General features: G+C 41.8%; 1 protein-coding gene across 3 annotated transcripts; it reads left to right on the top strand.

The window, feature by feature from the left end:
* Positions 1 to 4728: 4728 nt before the first annotated feature.
* On the top strand, positions 4729 to 14545 carry arrdc2 (arrestin domain containing 2). 3 transcript variants are annotated; one of them, XM_086263109.1, is made up of 8 exons: positions 4729 to 4837; positions 5659 to 5913; positions 11402 to 11619; positions 11718 to 11820; positions 11902 to 12158; positions 12248 to 12410; positions 12745 to 12905; positions 13176 to 14545. In XM_086263109.1, exons 2-8 carry the CDS (start codon positions 5661 to 5663, stop codon positions 13227 to 13229), a joined length of 1209 nt encoding a protein of 402 aa, XP_086119235.1. In that variant the 5' UTR covers positions 4729 to 4837; positions 5659 to 5660; the 3' UTR covers positions 13230 to 14545. The 3 variants fall into 3 exon arrangements, with proteins under 3 accessions (XP_086119235.1, XP_086119232.1, XP_086119233.1); XM_086263106.1 differs by lacking the exons at positions 4729 to 4837; positions 5659 to 5913 and adding an exon at positions 9620 to 10070; XM_086263107.1 differs by lacking the exons at positions 4729 to 4837; positions 5659 to 5913 and adding an exon at positions 9622 to 10061.
* Positions 14546 to 16357: the final 1812 nt, after the last annotated feature.

The following is a 16357-nucleotide window of genomic DNA, read 5'->3' as shown; positions in this document are numbered from 1 at the left end:
GTTTACACTCAAGAAGAAGGTAAACCTTTTCAAAATGCCGTCCTTTCAATGTCATCACCTTGTAACAAATAACACGTATGGGACCTCTTGTGATTGTGAGCACTCATCTATGAATCCAGGAGAATGTAATGTTTAACAAAATCATTAATTTCTCTGTAAAAGACAGAGTCCCACAAATAAAGGGGACGTGTGTGATCACAGCTTTGTCTCCGAGTACAACAACACCTTTCAGGGAACTTGGAGCAGGGCTGCTCAATCAGTGAAACGGGTAATAAAGTGGGTGCAGCATCTCTTACGTCATGAGACATCGCAATGATAGCTTTATATTCTGATAACGACGTGGCAGGGATGATAATCTGAACTGCTTGATATAAACTGTTCTAGTAGGACAAATATTTACTCTGATAGAAATTTCCATGAAAAAATTGAAATTCTCAAAATTCTCACAACTGAACTTTTCAACCTTATACCTGATTTAGGTCACATAAAAGTCGTAATTAATTAACAATAAAATTAGCAATAAATTAACAATAAAATAATATAAAGGTAAAATAACCTAACACTGACTACAGCTTTTCAACTACATGCAATAAATGTATTACCCACAGGTTTCTCATACATTTGCACCCAATGCCATAACTGCAGGTCATGATTAATAACTGAATTTAGTGTCTTCCCTGTAAATCCTCATCTGCTCCAGGGAACCCATTTTCTCAGGTCTATTGTCAGCTGTGTGCATAGTCTGACCTTGAGTGTCAACTTAAAGTAGATGTGCAGAAGTGAAAAGAGTATTGACCTTTTCATGAAGTTTTCCAGGACATGGGTGTTATCAGCACACAAATCATAACGGTGGCTGTTGTTTTGTTTCCCTCCAGCACACCTCTTCAGTGCCTTTGGGTTTGATCGTGTCAAGATTGTGGAAAGACAGACGACCCACGCTACATCATTCAGTCAGCCCGGTGTCTGCAGGTCTGCAACCTTTCTGCTTCACTGGAAAACCCCTTCCACATGATCGGCTGTATACACAAAGATGTCAAATAGTAGAAGCAATTAATGCCATAGTGCCTGGTGCCTCTCTTTATAGCTCTTTTTTGATGCAGTAGTCCTGCTTGAGATTTAAGATGTACAGTAACATTTACATCCAGTTGATTCAAAGGTAATTTTAAAATGATGCAAAATACGAAAATTATTACTAGTTTCTGGACTCCCCACTACACAAATAATAAATGAATTATCTATGTTTTTGATACAGGCAGCCTGTGGTGAAAGAGCAAGCACAACACTGCTTCAACCGACTCCTGGTCCTCCACAGCTAGGGAGGACTTTTGTTACCACAACCTGGGTTAGAATATTCTTCCATGCCCACACAGGCTTTTTTTCCCTAGTATTCATTCTTGGTAACTAATAATTCACAACACCGGAATTATTAAATCAAGCTAAGCAAAAGTTCATGGCCCTTGGATACCAAGAAAGAGGCTGGCATCCAAAGGCTATGCTCATTGTTACACGAACTCTTTGTCTAATTTGAGGAGACATGACTCAGCAGGAACACTTTTACTTGATGATGGTCTGCATTCATCTGCTATACTCAGTGTTTAAATGTTAATATTTGACTACAAGTTTAAAACCAGATTATCTTTTTGAGTTTTTTTTGTATATTATGTTTCCAATCTTTCTGTCTTAGTAAAAAGTCTAAAAAAAATAAAATTAGAGTGAGGTCATGGATTACAGTTTGATGCAGGTTTTCACCTGAATGATCTGTAGGATGACTGTGCGACTAAAAGTTTCTTTTAAAATCAAAAGTATTATGATACGATATTAGGATAAAAATGCAAGGCTATTATATTATTCTGTCTTCATTTATCTGCCTGGATTCATCTGTTTTGTTTATTTCCCAGAAGCTCCAGTTGTTAGGATTCAAAAGCACAAAATGTTAGTTCTCTACACAAGGGATGGCTGAGAGGATGTCAGTCCCCACCAACAAAATCTCCTTCTCTGATGTAAGATAGCACACCTCCTGCTTAGTTTTGTATTTTAAACATTCACTAACAGATAAAGAATGGTTGTTTTTCACTTCAGGTTAACTTGACTCATAGAGCCTGGACTTACATTTGATGATGATGTATTTTGCTATGTTAAGCTTGATGTAATGATCCTCCTGTGTTATATCTGATGCTACTACTATTTTTTCTTTTTCTTTTCTTTTTCTTTCTTGCTCAAAGAGATATGTGAATATATTAAACATTTTCATTGTGTCTGACAGAACAAGGGTTGGGCCTCAGCACCACCAAGTACGACTACCTTCTTTTAAAGACGAACAGGAAAACTCTGCATCGGTCAATCAACACGGTGCAAAAATTAATTTCTCCCCTTTATTGTGTGAAGGAGCCAGGATTGTGATATCTGCTCCCAAATTAGTAAAAATAATATTAGTGGCAAGACTACTGCACTAATTATATACATTCTATTTCCTTCCATTTTTGTCTTATCCTGTGAATCATTAAATAATATTGATTATTCTGTTTATTGATCTTTGTTGTTTAAATAGAGCAACATCAGGTTTCCACTGGTCCAGCAGCATTTCAGAACCACCAGCAGTGAGGACTACGCAATCAAACCCTTGAACCTGCATCACACAGGCTGCAGTCACGTCTCTCATTAGGCGTCATGTGACTGAGAATAGCATTTTTTGTTAACAAAGAGTGTTAAAGAGAATATGTGATTATTACTGATATTGTTATTGTTTTTTCTTTAAAGGCTTCTAAAAATGAATAAATCCATGTTTTAAAATTTCACGTAACTGTTTTCATGTAGCAGTGTGAATGATTAAAAAGGTCAAACACAGGTACTACGTTTTCTGCAAGCTTCTACAAAAAAACAAACATGTACTGTTGTTCAAATGTATCCTCGTGTTAATCTTTTGCCATGATCCTCGAGTTCTTTAAAAATTACAAATCTGTTAAGTTCAGGTGTTTTTTTGTTTTTTGTTTTTCAGAGAACTGCAGAAGAATTCCCATGAACTTGCTGGCCTGATCATAATAAATAAATGTTTACCCAGGCTAGCACTGTGTGAAATGTTGAGTCAGTGTACAAGTGCGGCTTTAGCAGTTAGATGGCTTAAACATAAACCTTTAGCCTCATCTGCAATATCTTGCAGAGTTAAAGCGGCCTCGAACCCGACTGTCCTGCTTCCACCCTGTTTACACTGTCAACGCTGACTGCCAAGAAGAAGGTTACCGTGTGTTTTGGAGAAATATTCTCATCCCCTCCTTCAAGCATGACTGACCACAAAACTCCATAAAAACAATCCATGTTGTAGCAATACACAGCCTTGACACAGAGAAGCAGGCCCTGATGATAAAATAGTAATAATAGTAATAATAAGAAGCCTGCAATGGAAGCAAGTAGGGGTAAACAAACTGACGCTATAGAGTTCATCAACCTTAAATGGGGCGATCGTGGCTATGGGGCGATCGTGGCTCAAGAGTTGGGAGTTCGCCTTGTAATCGGAAGGTTGCCGGTTCGATCCCTGGCTTGGACAGTCTTGGTCGTTGTGTCCTTGGGCAAGACACTTCACCCGTTGCCTACTGGTGGTGGTCAGAGGGCCCGGTGGCGCCAGTGTCCGGCAGCCTCTGTCAGTGCGCCCCAGGGTGGCTGTGGCTACATTGTAGCTTGCCATCACCAGTGTGTGAATGGGTGGATGACAGGTTGTGTAAAGCGCTTTGGGGTCCTTAGGGACTAGAAAAGCGCTATACAAATACAGGCCATTTACCATTTAAAGGCAACAGTCCAGTTACGGGCTGGAAAGTTAGCAGGCCAGCCAGGGAGACAGAGCAATATCAGATTAAACTCCAGAATGACCAGATTAGAAAATATCAGCACTTAAAGTAAATGGAAATGATTAATAATTAAGCTTTCAAGACATAGAAGTTTAATATTAACGAGTGCTTATAAAGGACAACTATGATTTCACTGATTTATCTGAACTGCTGTAGACATGTAAGCCCAATACATGAAAATAATGAATATACAGCATATTGCGCTGATACAACATTAGACAGAAAATGCTGAAAAGGATGTTTTTATTTTTTACATTTGATTTGATTTATTAATAATCACATTTTTATCATTAATTGACGAAACTCTACAAACACAAAAAAACCGAGTGAGTAATATGATCATATCACAACTTAATCAAGTTTAGACCAACATGTGAGCAGATCTTTCAGCTGGGGCACATGACTGAGATGCAAACAAGAAAACACTTTTCATTGCCCTTGTTCTCCTCCTTTTTAAACGCCTGACATGCGTCCAGGCACGTCTGCCTCACAACTGTCACAGAGAGGCTTTTACATTTCAAGTTTAATACACACTTTTTGGTATTTATAATGCAAATAGAAAAACTAATAAGAGAACTAAGCGTTGATAGTTCAAATGAAAAATACACACGGCCTTCAAAATAAAAGCCTGCAGTCAACCCTTCTCTATCCTTAACCTAAACCTTGTTTATATACAGACATAAACACGGGTGAAGTATGCTACAAACTGTGTAAATACAGCGGGGAAAAATCACCTTGTTAACTGATGTACAGCGAGCACACTCCACGCGGTGCTTCCTCCTCCTCCTCCTCCTCCTCAGCGGCAAAGTGGGCGGGCATGTGCGAGCATGTACTCTTCTTCATTGGAGTACAGCACGGAGCTGTCTTGTATCTGGGCGTTGAAACCTGCCCCCGTTCATAAAGCCCGGGCTCCCATTTAACATTCACTGAGTCAGAGCGAACGCGCAGTTGAGCACGTCGACCCTCGCGAGGACCTCTACGTCTCTTATCTTCCGTCGGTGAGTTAGTAGGAGCCTTTTAAACGTCACATCAGCGGTCGCAGCTGTTTTAATAAGACGCAGTTCCTGTTCTTAACTCTAACCTGCTCTTCTGGACACTTATAAATTTGAAACGTAGCAGCCGCATAATGGAAACAATATTAGGCTGAACTTGTCTTGATCCAAATGCATTACGATAAACAGAAAACATGTGTTGGTTGTTACTACAGTATTATAGCACGACAAAGCAGATGTGGCTTTGGTGTATATAGGGAAATGTTTTTGTAATATTGCTGACTGAATTTAAATGCATCGTGGCCAAACAGGTAACTAAAACCATCCAAGTAACCATTAGGCCTGATTTGTGTTTAAAGAGCAGAAACACTGGAGCGTTTTATTATTATGAAGTATGTTTGTAAACCGAAACAGCCCGCATAATAGTTGCTATCTTGGCCGACACCCTAATTAAGACCACCCAAACCCCACCCTACAAATAACTCTGAAAGAAAAACTGCAGTACTGTATGTTCGATTCGAGTTTTATTTAATGCATTGTACACGTTTAAATTCAGCCTTTAAACATGGCAGGTAGGACATCATGCATAATTTCATTGTGTCATGGTTCCCTAGTGTTTACAGAAGCTTTAGAAGCATTCATGTCTCCAGCTGACACGCTACAGTATATATACTCTGCCTGACTGTTTCTATTTGCAGTAGACCTATATTTTTTACAGCACCCAAAAAACAGTTTTGCACACTTTTGCATCATTACTGTGGCAACCTATTCAACCTTGGTGAACAGTGTGTGCACATTATGTGCTGTTCTTCTGTCCTCGCATGTAGAAATGGCACTGAGCTCCATAAAGTCCTTCACCCTAGAGCTGGATGGTCCGGCTGATGCGGCGTTCATTGGAGGGGAGGTGGTGTCTGGCCAGGTGGTCCTGGAGCTGCGCAGGGCCACCAGAGTACACTCCATGAAGGTGCTGGGACGAGGAGTAGCCACAGCACACTGGCTGGAAAACCGTGGCATGAACTCCGTCTATAATGACTACACCTCTAAAGTCACCTATTTTAGGAAGAGACAGCATCTGATCAGAGGTTAGTATTAAAGATTGCAGATAATATTACTGACATGGAGTAATTAGTATTCTGTTTGTACAGTGGTTAATGTTCACTCTGACTGTAAAATATCCCCAGGTGAATTTCCACAGTCTTTTTTTTCAAGGTTCTGTTGAGACACAAACACACTATTAGGCTCACACATAATGCAAAAGTTGCAAGTGAGAAGTAGATTTTTTGCCATTCTTCTTTATATTTAACAAAATAAACAACTGAGTGAGCAAATGAGTTAATTTGTGATGCACTCGATGCAGTGACAGTAGTGGTGAACACACAAACTATTAATTGCGACTGCTGGAAAGGGCAGGACAGCACTTTTAAAGACACTTGTATTATTTGTGTTGAACCTGATGCCATTCTCATACTCTTTTTCTACTTCTTCTGTCCCATAATGTAGCTGTGTAGTCTTATTGTCAATAAAGTTTCTGCAGTTTGCGGCTCTGTTGCTAAATATAAACGTAACAACTGTATTTCAGTGTATGTTGCACCTGGTGGATGAAAAGTGTTCTCTCTGCGCCGAATAATGTGGTGTTAAACTGCTGATCTGTTGTTTGTGTGCCAGCTGGTCAACACTGCATCTTGTAGTCGATGCAGTTTGCAAACTGGAGCCACCTGGGCCAAATGTGTTGCGCGGAAACCTGCGTGAGCGACCAGATATATCTGCCAGATAGCATAATCTTTGACATTAAACACAAACCCATTAGTGTAAAGTCCAAACATATGCAGTTGGTTCACTGGGTATGACGTTGTACTGGACGTGGTACTGTAACGTGTTGAATTCTCTGAGCACAGACAGCATCGAGAAGCAGAGAGCACAGGCCATCGTAGCAGTGTAAATAAACACAGTGGTTAATGTTTCATAGGATGCTGTGTTTGACTCCATATTTTGGGCAGATAAGTAGATGCCAGTAGTTTTAGATTCCAGCGGCTGCAGTGCAGTTGAATTGAAATTGCAATTCCAGACAGTGCATCATTATCTGCTGCAACAGTTGCGCCTTCTGCTCTGTGGTTAAAGGTGCACTTAGCATGCTTTTTACATTCATATTAATTCTACAGCCTACATTTAATCCTAAATCATATATATCACTGTCTACTTTATACCTGATGCCTTTCCTTACACAACGCAAGAGATTTGTTTTTACCACTACACTATGGAGGCACCTCAGTCATATATGTCACTAAAAGAACAAGTTTCCAATTGAACTCATTGTAGTTTTCCTCATCTCATTCATCAATTTTGGAAGAACACTTTTTATTTTATTGTTGATTTATTTACAATTAGCCAAACAGGAGAGTTATCTGTGGTTATTTCATCATGTTGAACTTCTAAATCCCACCATACTTATTACATGAAATGAAGTGTGCTATTTAAAGCAATTTAACTGTCAAATCCTCACAAAACTATGTGAAATCACATAGTTTTGTGAGGATTTGACAATTTTTGGTCCTAATGATCATTGTAGCAGTGAAGCCTAAAAAAACTGTTTAGTGTGAATAAGGTGTAGAGCCATAGAACCTGTGTATGAAAGATGGACCTGGTGGTACAGCTTTAGCTTTGCTAATAGCCACAGAAAAGAAAAAAAAGTCTCATAAATGTTGTCACACAAATGCAGTTTTATTTTGTTTTTTAAAACTTTATTGCACGAGTTGTACGTGTATATTTTGCACTGGTGTGGTTTGTACAGAATAATGTTACACTGGCACAGACGCTGGGAGGTTTGTCCTGTAAATGACATTTGCAGGACCTCTCCAGGAAATAGCAGCGCTAATTATTTTTGCACAGCCTTAACCTTCTGATATGTGTCCTACATCTTCCCAAGAACAAAATCCTATTTCCTTTTTTAGATTTTATACATTTATTTATTTATTTATACCTGGTGAGTTTAGAACAGGAGTAAATATACATTTAATTAAAGCTGTGGGATGTTGTATGTGGTCTAAGCAGAAAAAAAAGAGGAGGAGGTAGAAGACAGGAGAAAGAAAGGAAGGAAGAGGGGGGAACGAGTGGGGTGGAGGGGGGCTGTTTTTAAAAAATGCAGCCTACGTCACTATGGCAACAAGGAAACCAAGCCACGGCTCTCCTTGGCGCCGCCCTCTTTACCGTGCTGTCAGCTGCTGCTGTTCCCCATTCTTTTTGCAGTGTTCTTTAAGGCTCATTATTCTCCAGTTGTCTGTGAATTAACGCAGAACTTTATAGAACTGATATTTGCTGTGTCGTAATTTAGTTCGTATATTTGTTTAGTGAGCAGCTCCACACACAGAGGAGCCCCTTTGGTCCCCCTCCGAGAGTAATCATACAGAGTCATCTGCACAGTGGGGGTGATCTATCAGGCATGTGCAGAAAGCCACATGGCCTTCTGCATTAAAGCATGGAGCACTTTACAGCCGGCTTTGCTCCTGCTTACCAGCAGATGGCGTGCTGGCTTTGCTTTTACTCCAAATCGGAACTCCTTGCATGCAACTTGTTTGCTACAAGTTAAATTTGGGCTTGAGCTGATCGGTAAGTGGCAGTAGAGAGCTGACTCTTCGTCCCGGGAACAAAGACGTAAACAAGTTTGTTTTTCACAGAGCAGACCTGAATGAAGAGAACCTGCAAAAGTGGCGGATTAAAACCCCCACTTCTGCGCACAGATCACTCTGTTCGGACATTTTTGGAGCCGAATGTTAAATTTAAAGAAGTCTCTATTGATGACATAATTAAACTGTCGCAGAGCTTTTCTTTGCGTTTCATCTATGACTTTTCTTTATTTTCTTTAATAACTGCTGCTTGTGTTTGTACTGAATTGCAATAGTATGTTAAAAGAGACAGGGGAGAAGTGGAGTAAACAGCTTCGGTACCGACTGAAACTACCCTGAGCCTCCCAGGGTCTCTCCCAGACCGAGGCATACCCAGTAAGCCTGTTTTCTTCTAAGAACCTGTAACCATCAATCATCCCCAGGCCCCGTTTTCCCCTCTACCGCCTCCACACCCAGCCTGCGTGTTTGTTATGCTTCCTTCAGGCTTAGTTTGGAAATGTGGACGTTTTTGTGTGTGTGTGTGTGTGTGTGTGTGTGTGTGTGTGTGTGTGTGTGTGTGTGTGTGTGCCTGTGCCTGTGTGTGGGAGAATTGCTGCACCTTAACAGCCCGACAAAATGGAACGTAATGCCGGGACTTTTTATTTGATAAGCAGGCCAGATGAGCGGCTGTTGTTTTCAGTTTCATTTTCATCATGATTACAGTCTCGTGTTAATTCTGACATCATTTCGTAGGCCCTGCTGTGAGCACGTATCCCTGTGGTTTCATACCTGTTGCGTCCTCCTGGAGCAGGAGGTCAACTTGTAAACACGCAGAAAAAGAAAAGAGGTCAAATTAGACCAACAACAACCCCCTAAAACACGGACGCACCACTTGTTTCTCTTTTGCATTTGAAGTGGGTTTAGCCTGCTGTTTACCAGATGTGCTGTTTGAATCCTGGGAAGTTCAAGTTCTGTCCACTTTTTTGAAACCTGATAGGTTTTCTTGTTTACGTTGACGGAGTAAAGAAGCTGTCTCGACTATGTCTTATTTACAACAACAGCAGCAGTCTGAAGGGTCAGCGCCGAGGAGGAGTTCCTGAAGGCAGCATCGCCCAGCCTTCAACCCTCTCCTGAGGCCTTACATAACGATCCGTAGACTCCGCCCACTTTCTCAGCCTGCAAAAAGGCTGCCGTCCGAAAGTGAACATCATATCGAGCTTTCGAGCACACGAGAGTAGGCGGCAGCAACCTGGAGAGCCACTCTCAGCACCCTTTAAACACACTGCGAAGGAACAATAAAGGAATCTCTCACTTCTTTTCGTTTGAGAACAGAGAGGAGTCGCAAAACCTGCAAAAAATGATTTTCGACAAGCTGAAAAAGTTTGACATAGTCTTCGACTCTCCGGAGGTGGACTGTCCTCCTGTGTACAGCAGTGGGGATGTTGTGTCCGGGCGGGTGGTGCTGGAGCTGTCCGGGGAGAGTCGGGTAGACTCCCTGAAGCTTCACGCTGAGGGTTTTGCAAAAGTGCACTGGACCGAGTCCCGATCGGCGGGCTCCAGCACCGCGTACACCCAGAACTACGGCGACGAAGTGGAGTACCTGAACCGCAGAGAGGTGCTGCTGCAGGCAGGTCAGTCCAGTAAGTCTGTCAACTCAAGCAGCCAAAGTGTCCTCTCTGTGATCGAGCGGTCTAGACAACTGTGAAAACAGCTTATCTGTGTGGGGACAGATTGTCTGCAGACTTAAAATAGTGTGTTTCAGGATGTTTGCGTAGATGGTGACTGGGATGAGTTAAAGTCTAACTGCCCCCACTTCTGTAGTTAACCTTAGATCGGAGACTTTGCATTGGTTACGAATGATTTATAAACTTGTAAACTAGAACAGCAACTCGTGTAAACGCTGGCAATGAAAAAGAAAACCATTCAGGTTCATTTCTTTTACTTCCTTGAAGAAGAATACGTGAGCATGTACATAAAGAACATAGAGCAGCAGCTGCTTCCTCACCCCCAAAACGTCTGTGGGGAAAAATAAAAGAAGTAAGACTGGCTTTTCCAAATTGAAAGCAAATCCAGACTTGTTTTTCCTTCTTTTCTGCATGCTGACTTTGCCTCAGGTTTCTGGCTTCATTCATTTGGACACAGAGCTGTTTTTGGTTTAAAGTACAGGCAGGAAATGGGCAGCCAAGGGCTTTGTCGATTTCTCTGTTGTTTTCCTGCCGAGTTTAGCCTCTATGCTCGGCTGCATGTTGTGTGAAAACCTGCAGCCAGCAATGAGAAAACACATCATGCAGCACATATCAGCTGAATCTGCTTTGGGGGATTTTGCTGATGAGCACGAGAAAGGCTTTCTTGTTGCAGCCTACTTGACCCGTGAAGTTGACATGTTGTTGGTGTTGTTTAAATGAAATCGGAGTATTCATCTAACAAAGGTTCACCAAAACCAAAACACCAGTCCCCGGATTTGTGCTGCAAGAGTGAAGAGAACCCAGGAGAGTTGAGACGAGCTGTGTGATATCGCTCGAGGAAAACATGTTCTCAGTCAGCACAATAGAGAAGGAACCGCCCCTCTGAGCAAGCAAAGCAACCATGTGATTGCAGAGAAACACAGGCTTACGGGACTGTTCCTATGAAACAAGCGTTATTCATGTAGAATACTTTTGTGTCTGTTGTGATGCATAATTTTAAAAGTGGGTATTTGCTGCCAAATAAATAAGCTTTCAGGTAATCAGAGCGCATTCTACTGTCAAGTTGAGGTTTATTTCCACAGTCAAGCAAAGCTGATGCAGGTTATATGAAGTATACATTATACATACCATTAAATCATCAAATAAAACAAAGTCTGCGCTACATGATCGTCTGCGCTGTAAAATTTCCTCCTACCACCTCTGTTATAGAAATTGTTTTGGGAAATTAACAAAAAAATGAAAGAACAGGTGACTGACTTAGAATTTTTTCCCCCTCTTTCTTTCAGATAACGGTGAAGTGACAGTCCTACCTGCTGGCAAACACGAGTTTCCATTCAGCTTCCAGCTGCCAGAAGAAACTCTGGTCACCTCCTTCGAGGGAAAACATGGCAGCATCCGTTACTGGGTCAAAGTTAAGCTACACAGGCCGTGGGCCACAGTCAGGAAAATCAAGAAGGAATTTACAGTCATCGAGCCCATCGACATTAACACACCAGCCTTACTGGTAAGTGCCTCAGACTTCACCTTTAATCGCTGGGATCTATTTATTTATGCATTTTGAGGGTTTTATGGAATTTGCTCACTGGTTTTTATAATCTCCAGGCACCACAGGCGGGTACGAAGGATAAAATGGCGCGGGCGTGGTACCGCAGCTTTGGGCAGGTGTCGGTAACTGCAAAGATTGACCGCAAAGGCTACACACCAGGTACGCACATTCTGCTTTTCCCATGTGCTCAAACTTTTGTAGTGTCTCATCTTTCTAAGCGTGCTTTTTCTCTCTCCACAGGCGAGGTGATACCGGTCTTTGCCGAGTTCGACAACTCTACCTCCAGATCTGTTGTCCCCAAAGCTTTTATCATTCAGACGCAGACGTTCATCGCCCGCGGCACCATGAAGCAGAAGCGCTCCGTCGTGGCCACGCTTTGCGGTGACATCGTCGGTGCCAAACGTCGGGAAACCTGGCACGGCCGCGCCATCAAAATCCCACCTGTAGGTCCGTCCATCCTGCAGTGCCGCATCATCAAAGTGGAGTACATGCTGAAGGTAAGCTGCCGGCCTAACATTGGCGCTGCTGCAGTTCTGAGTCCTCACTCAGTCCAGGTAGCATTATAAACTCTCTTTCCTCCCGTCAGGTTTGTGTTGATGTACCCGGAACATCCAAGCTGTGTCTCGAGCTGCCTCTGGTCATAGGCACCATACCCCTCCATCCCTTCGGCAGCCGAACATCCAGCGTCAGCAGCCAGTACAGCGTCAACCTGGAGTGGCTGCGCATGGCCATCCCCGAGCAGCCAGAGCGTAAGTGTCCCGTACTGCTTTATGGGAAGAAAAGGAAAAACTCCCCATATGGCAAACAAGTTTTTCTTTCTTTTTGCCAGTATTATTTTTAGAGCATGCCACTTTTTTCTTTGACAAGAAAGCCAAAATACTGCATGAGTCAGATGTACAAACAAAGGTTTTGGTTCCACAGAAACTCATGTTGGATCAGATCAGTGTTTGTTACTGCCAAAGGCGCTTAATGTTACGTGGGCTTTCAAAATGAAGTCATGAGTCAGCAGCTCGATGTTTGGACCTGTGCTGTTCCGTCGTGTCACGCGAGTGGACTCATCCTGCCTGTGTTTTTTCCCTGCAGCTCCTCCGGATTACAGCTCTGTGGTAACCGAGGAGGAGGCCGAGCAGCGCCACAACGCCGTGGCCTCACAACAGGCTGAAGACCTGAGCGGGATCCTGGAGCGACCCCTAATGGCTTTTGTCCAAGAGTTTCGCTTCAGACCTCCGCCAATGTACAGCGAGGTGAGTCACCATTGGCTGGAAGCGACTCCTGTTGTTTACTGCGATTGAGTGGCACATATAAAAGCTTACATATAAAGGCCTTTTATTCCCTGCTTACCAAAACCTTGAGATCTCAGCTGTGTTGTGTAACAATAGCTAAATGGAAACAAATCTGTGGGTGTAAGCAGAGTGTAGGTTGAGCATAATTGAAGAGTGTTTTATTCAAACACTGGATTATCTGCTTGCCCAACCTTCATCTGATGCATTTTGATTTTCTTTTCTTTCCTGCAGATTGACCCCAACCCTCAGCCCATCAACATGAGACCTCGCTGCATGACATGTTGAACCAAGAGCCCTGCCTGAGCTTCAAGCAGCCTCATTAACGAAACAAATCAAGAGATTTGTCTTCTCCCGGATTATGTCTCTCTGATTAATAGCACTTGCTAACAGATTGACTGGAGCGCCAGGAGACGGAGCTCACAGGAACTGGATGTTAGTGGAGGAGGTGCCACTTTTTCCAGTCCAGTAAAGTGGATGCTTTCCTGTTCTGGCTGAAAGGAAAGCAACTTCTCTGCTTTGGTTCCTGTTCTTCCCAAGTGACTTTTGGTTCCCTGCGTGGTGAGCTACAAATACCTCCCAATCAACGATTCCCTAACGTGAAGATATCTATATATTTTTTTGTGTTTTCAAGGAATTTGGGACATTTTGGGAAGGGTTGAGATCACTTGATATTCACCAGGCGGAAAGTTGGAACTGAACCTGGCATTCAGATGTCTGAAAAAGGCGCTCTTGATAAGATGGCCGACTGTCATCTTTGAGTGGCGTAAAGAGAGAAGTGCAATTATTTCCCTCAGTTTCCAACTTTCCCTATGCCTGAGATTTTTAAAACACACATCACTATGCATTGTGTGCCTACGGTGATTTCTGTTACTCGAACGCATACTGTATCTGTAGGTGTGACGGTGGAGCAGAAAAGTCAGAAAAGAAGATGTAGACGTATTTTATGCATGCAGGTAACAATATGTAAAAGGGAAAAAAATATGTGTGCCTTAATTATCTGCAGTTGAAGTTTGCATGAGAGTTTCAGGGAGCTGTTCTCTCGGACAGAGCTGGATAGAGCTGAATGTATCCTGCAAGAACTTAGAACAAAAAAGAAGCAGTCAGCATGTATGTAGATGTATTCCAAGAGCCTTGTTGTGTTAACACAAGGCTTAAGGCACTGAAGTGTTAGATGGCTATGGTGTTATAATGCAGTGGTAATAAAATAGGGGGTTCCAGTTTGCTTATAAAACTGCACAAGGCTCGTAGATTAGCTCTCCCAGCTGCTAAACAAAAGGACAGGAGGAGTGGAGACCTCCGAGCTGTGTGGACTGAATCTTTCGGTGGGAGCCAGATGCCTCGGTGCTGTGGGTCAAGCCTTTAGGTGGAGATACCACTGAAACATAGGGACAAAGAACATTCCAAAAAAAAAAACCTTCTCAAGGATTATGTTTCTCCTCAACTTCCAAAAAAAAAGGAGTTTCAGAAGTCTTCAGGTTCAGCTGTGTGACAATGGCTGAAGTCGACGAATGTATTATTTTTTTATACAAGTGCAATTGTTGATTCACAGTATTGCCCAAATTTTTGTAATTGTTTTTTCTAATAAACAATTTTTGAACAGATGTTTGTCTTCAGTGTTTCCTTAATAGTTTAATTATTTATATAGCACATTTAATTACAACAGGAGCGTTGACCAAAGTGCTGTACAAGAATACAACATACATAATAAAACAACTTAGAGTATTAAAAGCAAACACCAAATATGAATTAACAAATAACTCTCATGCTGTATTAAAAGCCAATAAATAAAAATGCGTTTTAAGATAAGATTTAAAAAGGATTGACAGTGTGAGCCTGTCTGATGTGTAGGGGTAAATTATTCCACAGCTTAGGCGCTACGACTGCCTTGACTGGTACGTGTGCTAGGACGCCCGCTTTTTTTCTTCTTTCTTCTTCTTTTAAAGAAAATAATAGAGAGTCTCTGTTTAGCAATGTTGCGTGCCAGTGAATTGGAAAAGCATCTCCAACACCATGAGTCAAAGCTATATTACTGCCAAGGGCAGGGTTCAGTGGAGAAACAAGCTAGGCTCAGTGATTCAAATTGATAATTACAGACTGAAGTTCAGCCAGTGACATTTATTCTATTGCGCACTTATGCAATCGAACTTTTCTCGGTGCCTTTGGAGCTCCACAAAATAAAAATGGAGTCACACCACACTGCGGATTTCACTTTGTAATTTGTTTACAAATAATTAGTTCTTGCTTTATTTTTTTTGGTTTGTTTTTTCCACCACATAAACATGTAACACATTGGAGCGAACGAGCATAGCTATAATCATGGCTAAAAGCCAAATCAGAGGAAATTCTCAAGGGTTTCTTCTGCAAACAGCAATTAAGGACAGAGGGACGTCAGATGGGTGTGGATGCAGGATAGTAGTGCGGCTGAAAAGCTTCACACTTTTCAAATGAGTAGAATTAAAGTAAAACCATTTTCTAATCGCGAGTTTACCAAAACATCAGACCAACCTTACAAGTGGATGCAAAGATTACGTTCAGCACTAATCCTAATGAAAAAGCAGAAGATAAAGCAGTAGTTTAAACAAAAATACCCCTCTCATGTTTGCACCACATGCTCAAAGTCCAGACAGGCAGGATTCGTGACAGCAGCAATATTAATATAGTTGTGTGCACAGACAATGCTTGTTCTGTTTGAGCGAGCTTGTGTACACAGATATGTTTTGCTTGGACACCTGTCTTTAATTATATTTCACTCACTTAAATAAGAGTTGAGGCTGTAAGCATAACATGTATTTCAGCTCTCCCAATACGTCACCACACATGTTTGAAGGCCTAGAGTTAATCCAGATACCAAGTTTACTTTGTGCTGGGAAAAAAAGAAGAAAGATGAAAAGAAGATGCACTGGCCGCATACATCTTCTAGCTGTAAATGAAAGAAGTTACTAGCAGAAGTCTTGTAATACACACGACTGAATATAAACAGGGTGTTTCCGAAATGTTGTGAATTTAACTGTTTAACCTTTTCCAGCATGAGGAAACTTAAATCTCATTCTTGTAAACAGATAAGTTCAGCCATGTTTTCACCTTAATTTCGATGGACTTATTCAGGAATGGCTTTTAAAATATGAATCCATGGAGAATGTAAAGCAGAACAGAAGAGAAACACAGTTTAAATTAAAAGTTAGAATGACCTTTTGTATTTGAGGTTGAAATGATTTGAAGCATGTGACATGCAGATGTCTTCCTGATGTTCTGCAGTGACCTCTTGGTGATCCCGCGTGTTTTTTTAAACAAACTCTTCCACACAGAAAACAGAAGTGCCGTCCGCTGTTTTCCTGAAATCGTTTCAGGCGAGTCAATGTTCTCATTTGTCTCGATGAGTCACTAAAAGTATTTTCAGCACCTGCTGTATCAAA

This window comes from Aulonocara sp. 'chitande type north' Nkhata Bay, linkage group LG15, assembly GCF_057382095.1.
Source record: "Aulonocara sp. 'chitande type north' Nkhata Bay isolate Kocher_YH1m ecotype deep benthic linkage group LG15, A_spYH_male_GT1.1, whole genome shotgun sequence".
In the NCBI taxonomy this organism is placed as follows: domain Eukaryota; kingdom Metazoa; phylum Chordata; class Actinopteri; order Cichliformes; family Cichlidae; genus Aulonocara; species Aulonocara sp. 'chitande type north' Nkhata Bay.
This window is presented reverse-complemented; position numbering and strand designations above follow the sequence as displayed.

Excerpts from the sequence above, each read along its gene's own strand:
- arrdc2 (XM_086263106.1), top strand. The coding sequence starts at position 9,788 with ATGATTTTCGACAAGCTGAAAAAGTTTGACATAGTCTTCGACTCTCCG. Across the intron at positions 10,071-11,401 it reads GCTGCAGGCAGGTCAGTCCA|ATAACGGTGAAGTGACAGTC; the intron begins GTAAGTCTGTCA and ends TCTTTCTTTCAG. Across the intron at positions 12,411-12,744 it reads CATCCCCGAGCAGCCAGAGC|CTCCTCCGGATTACAGCTCT; the intron begins GTAAGTGTCCCG and ends TTTTCCCTGCAG.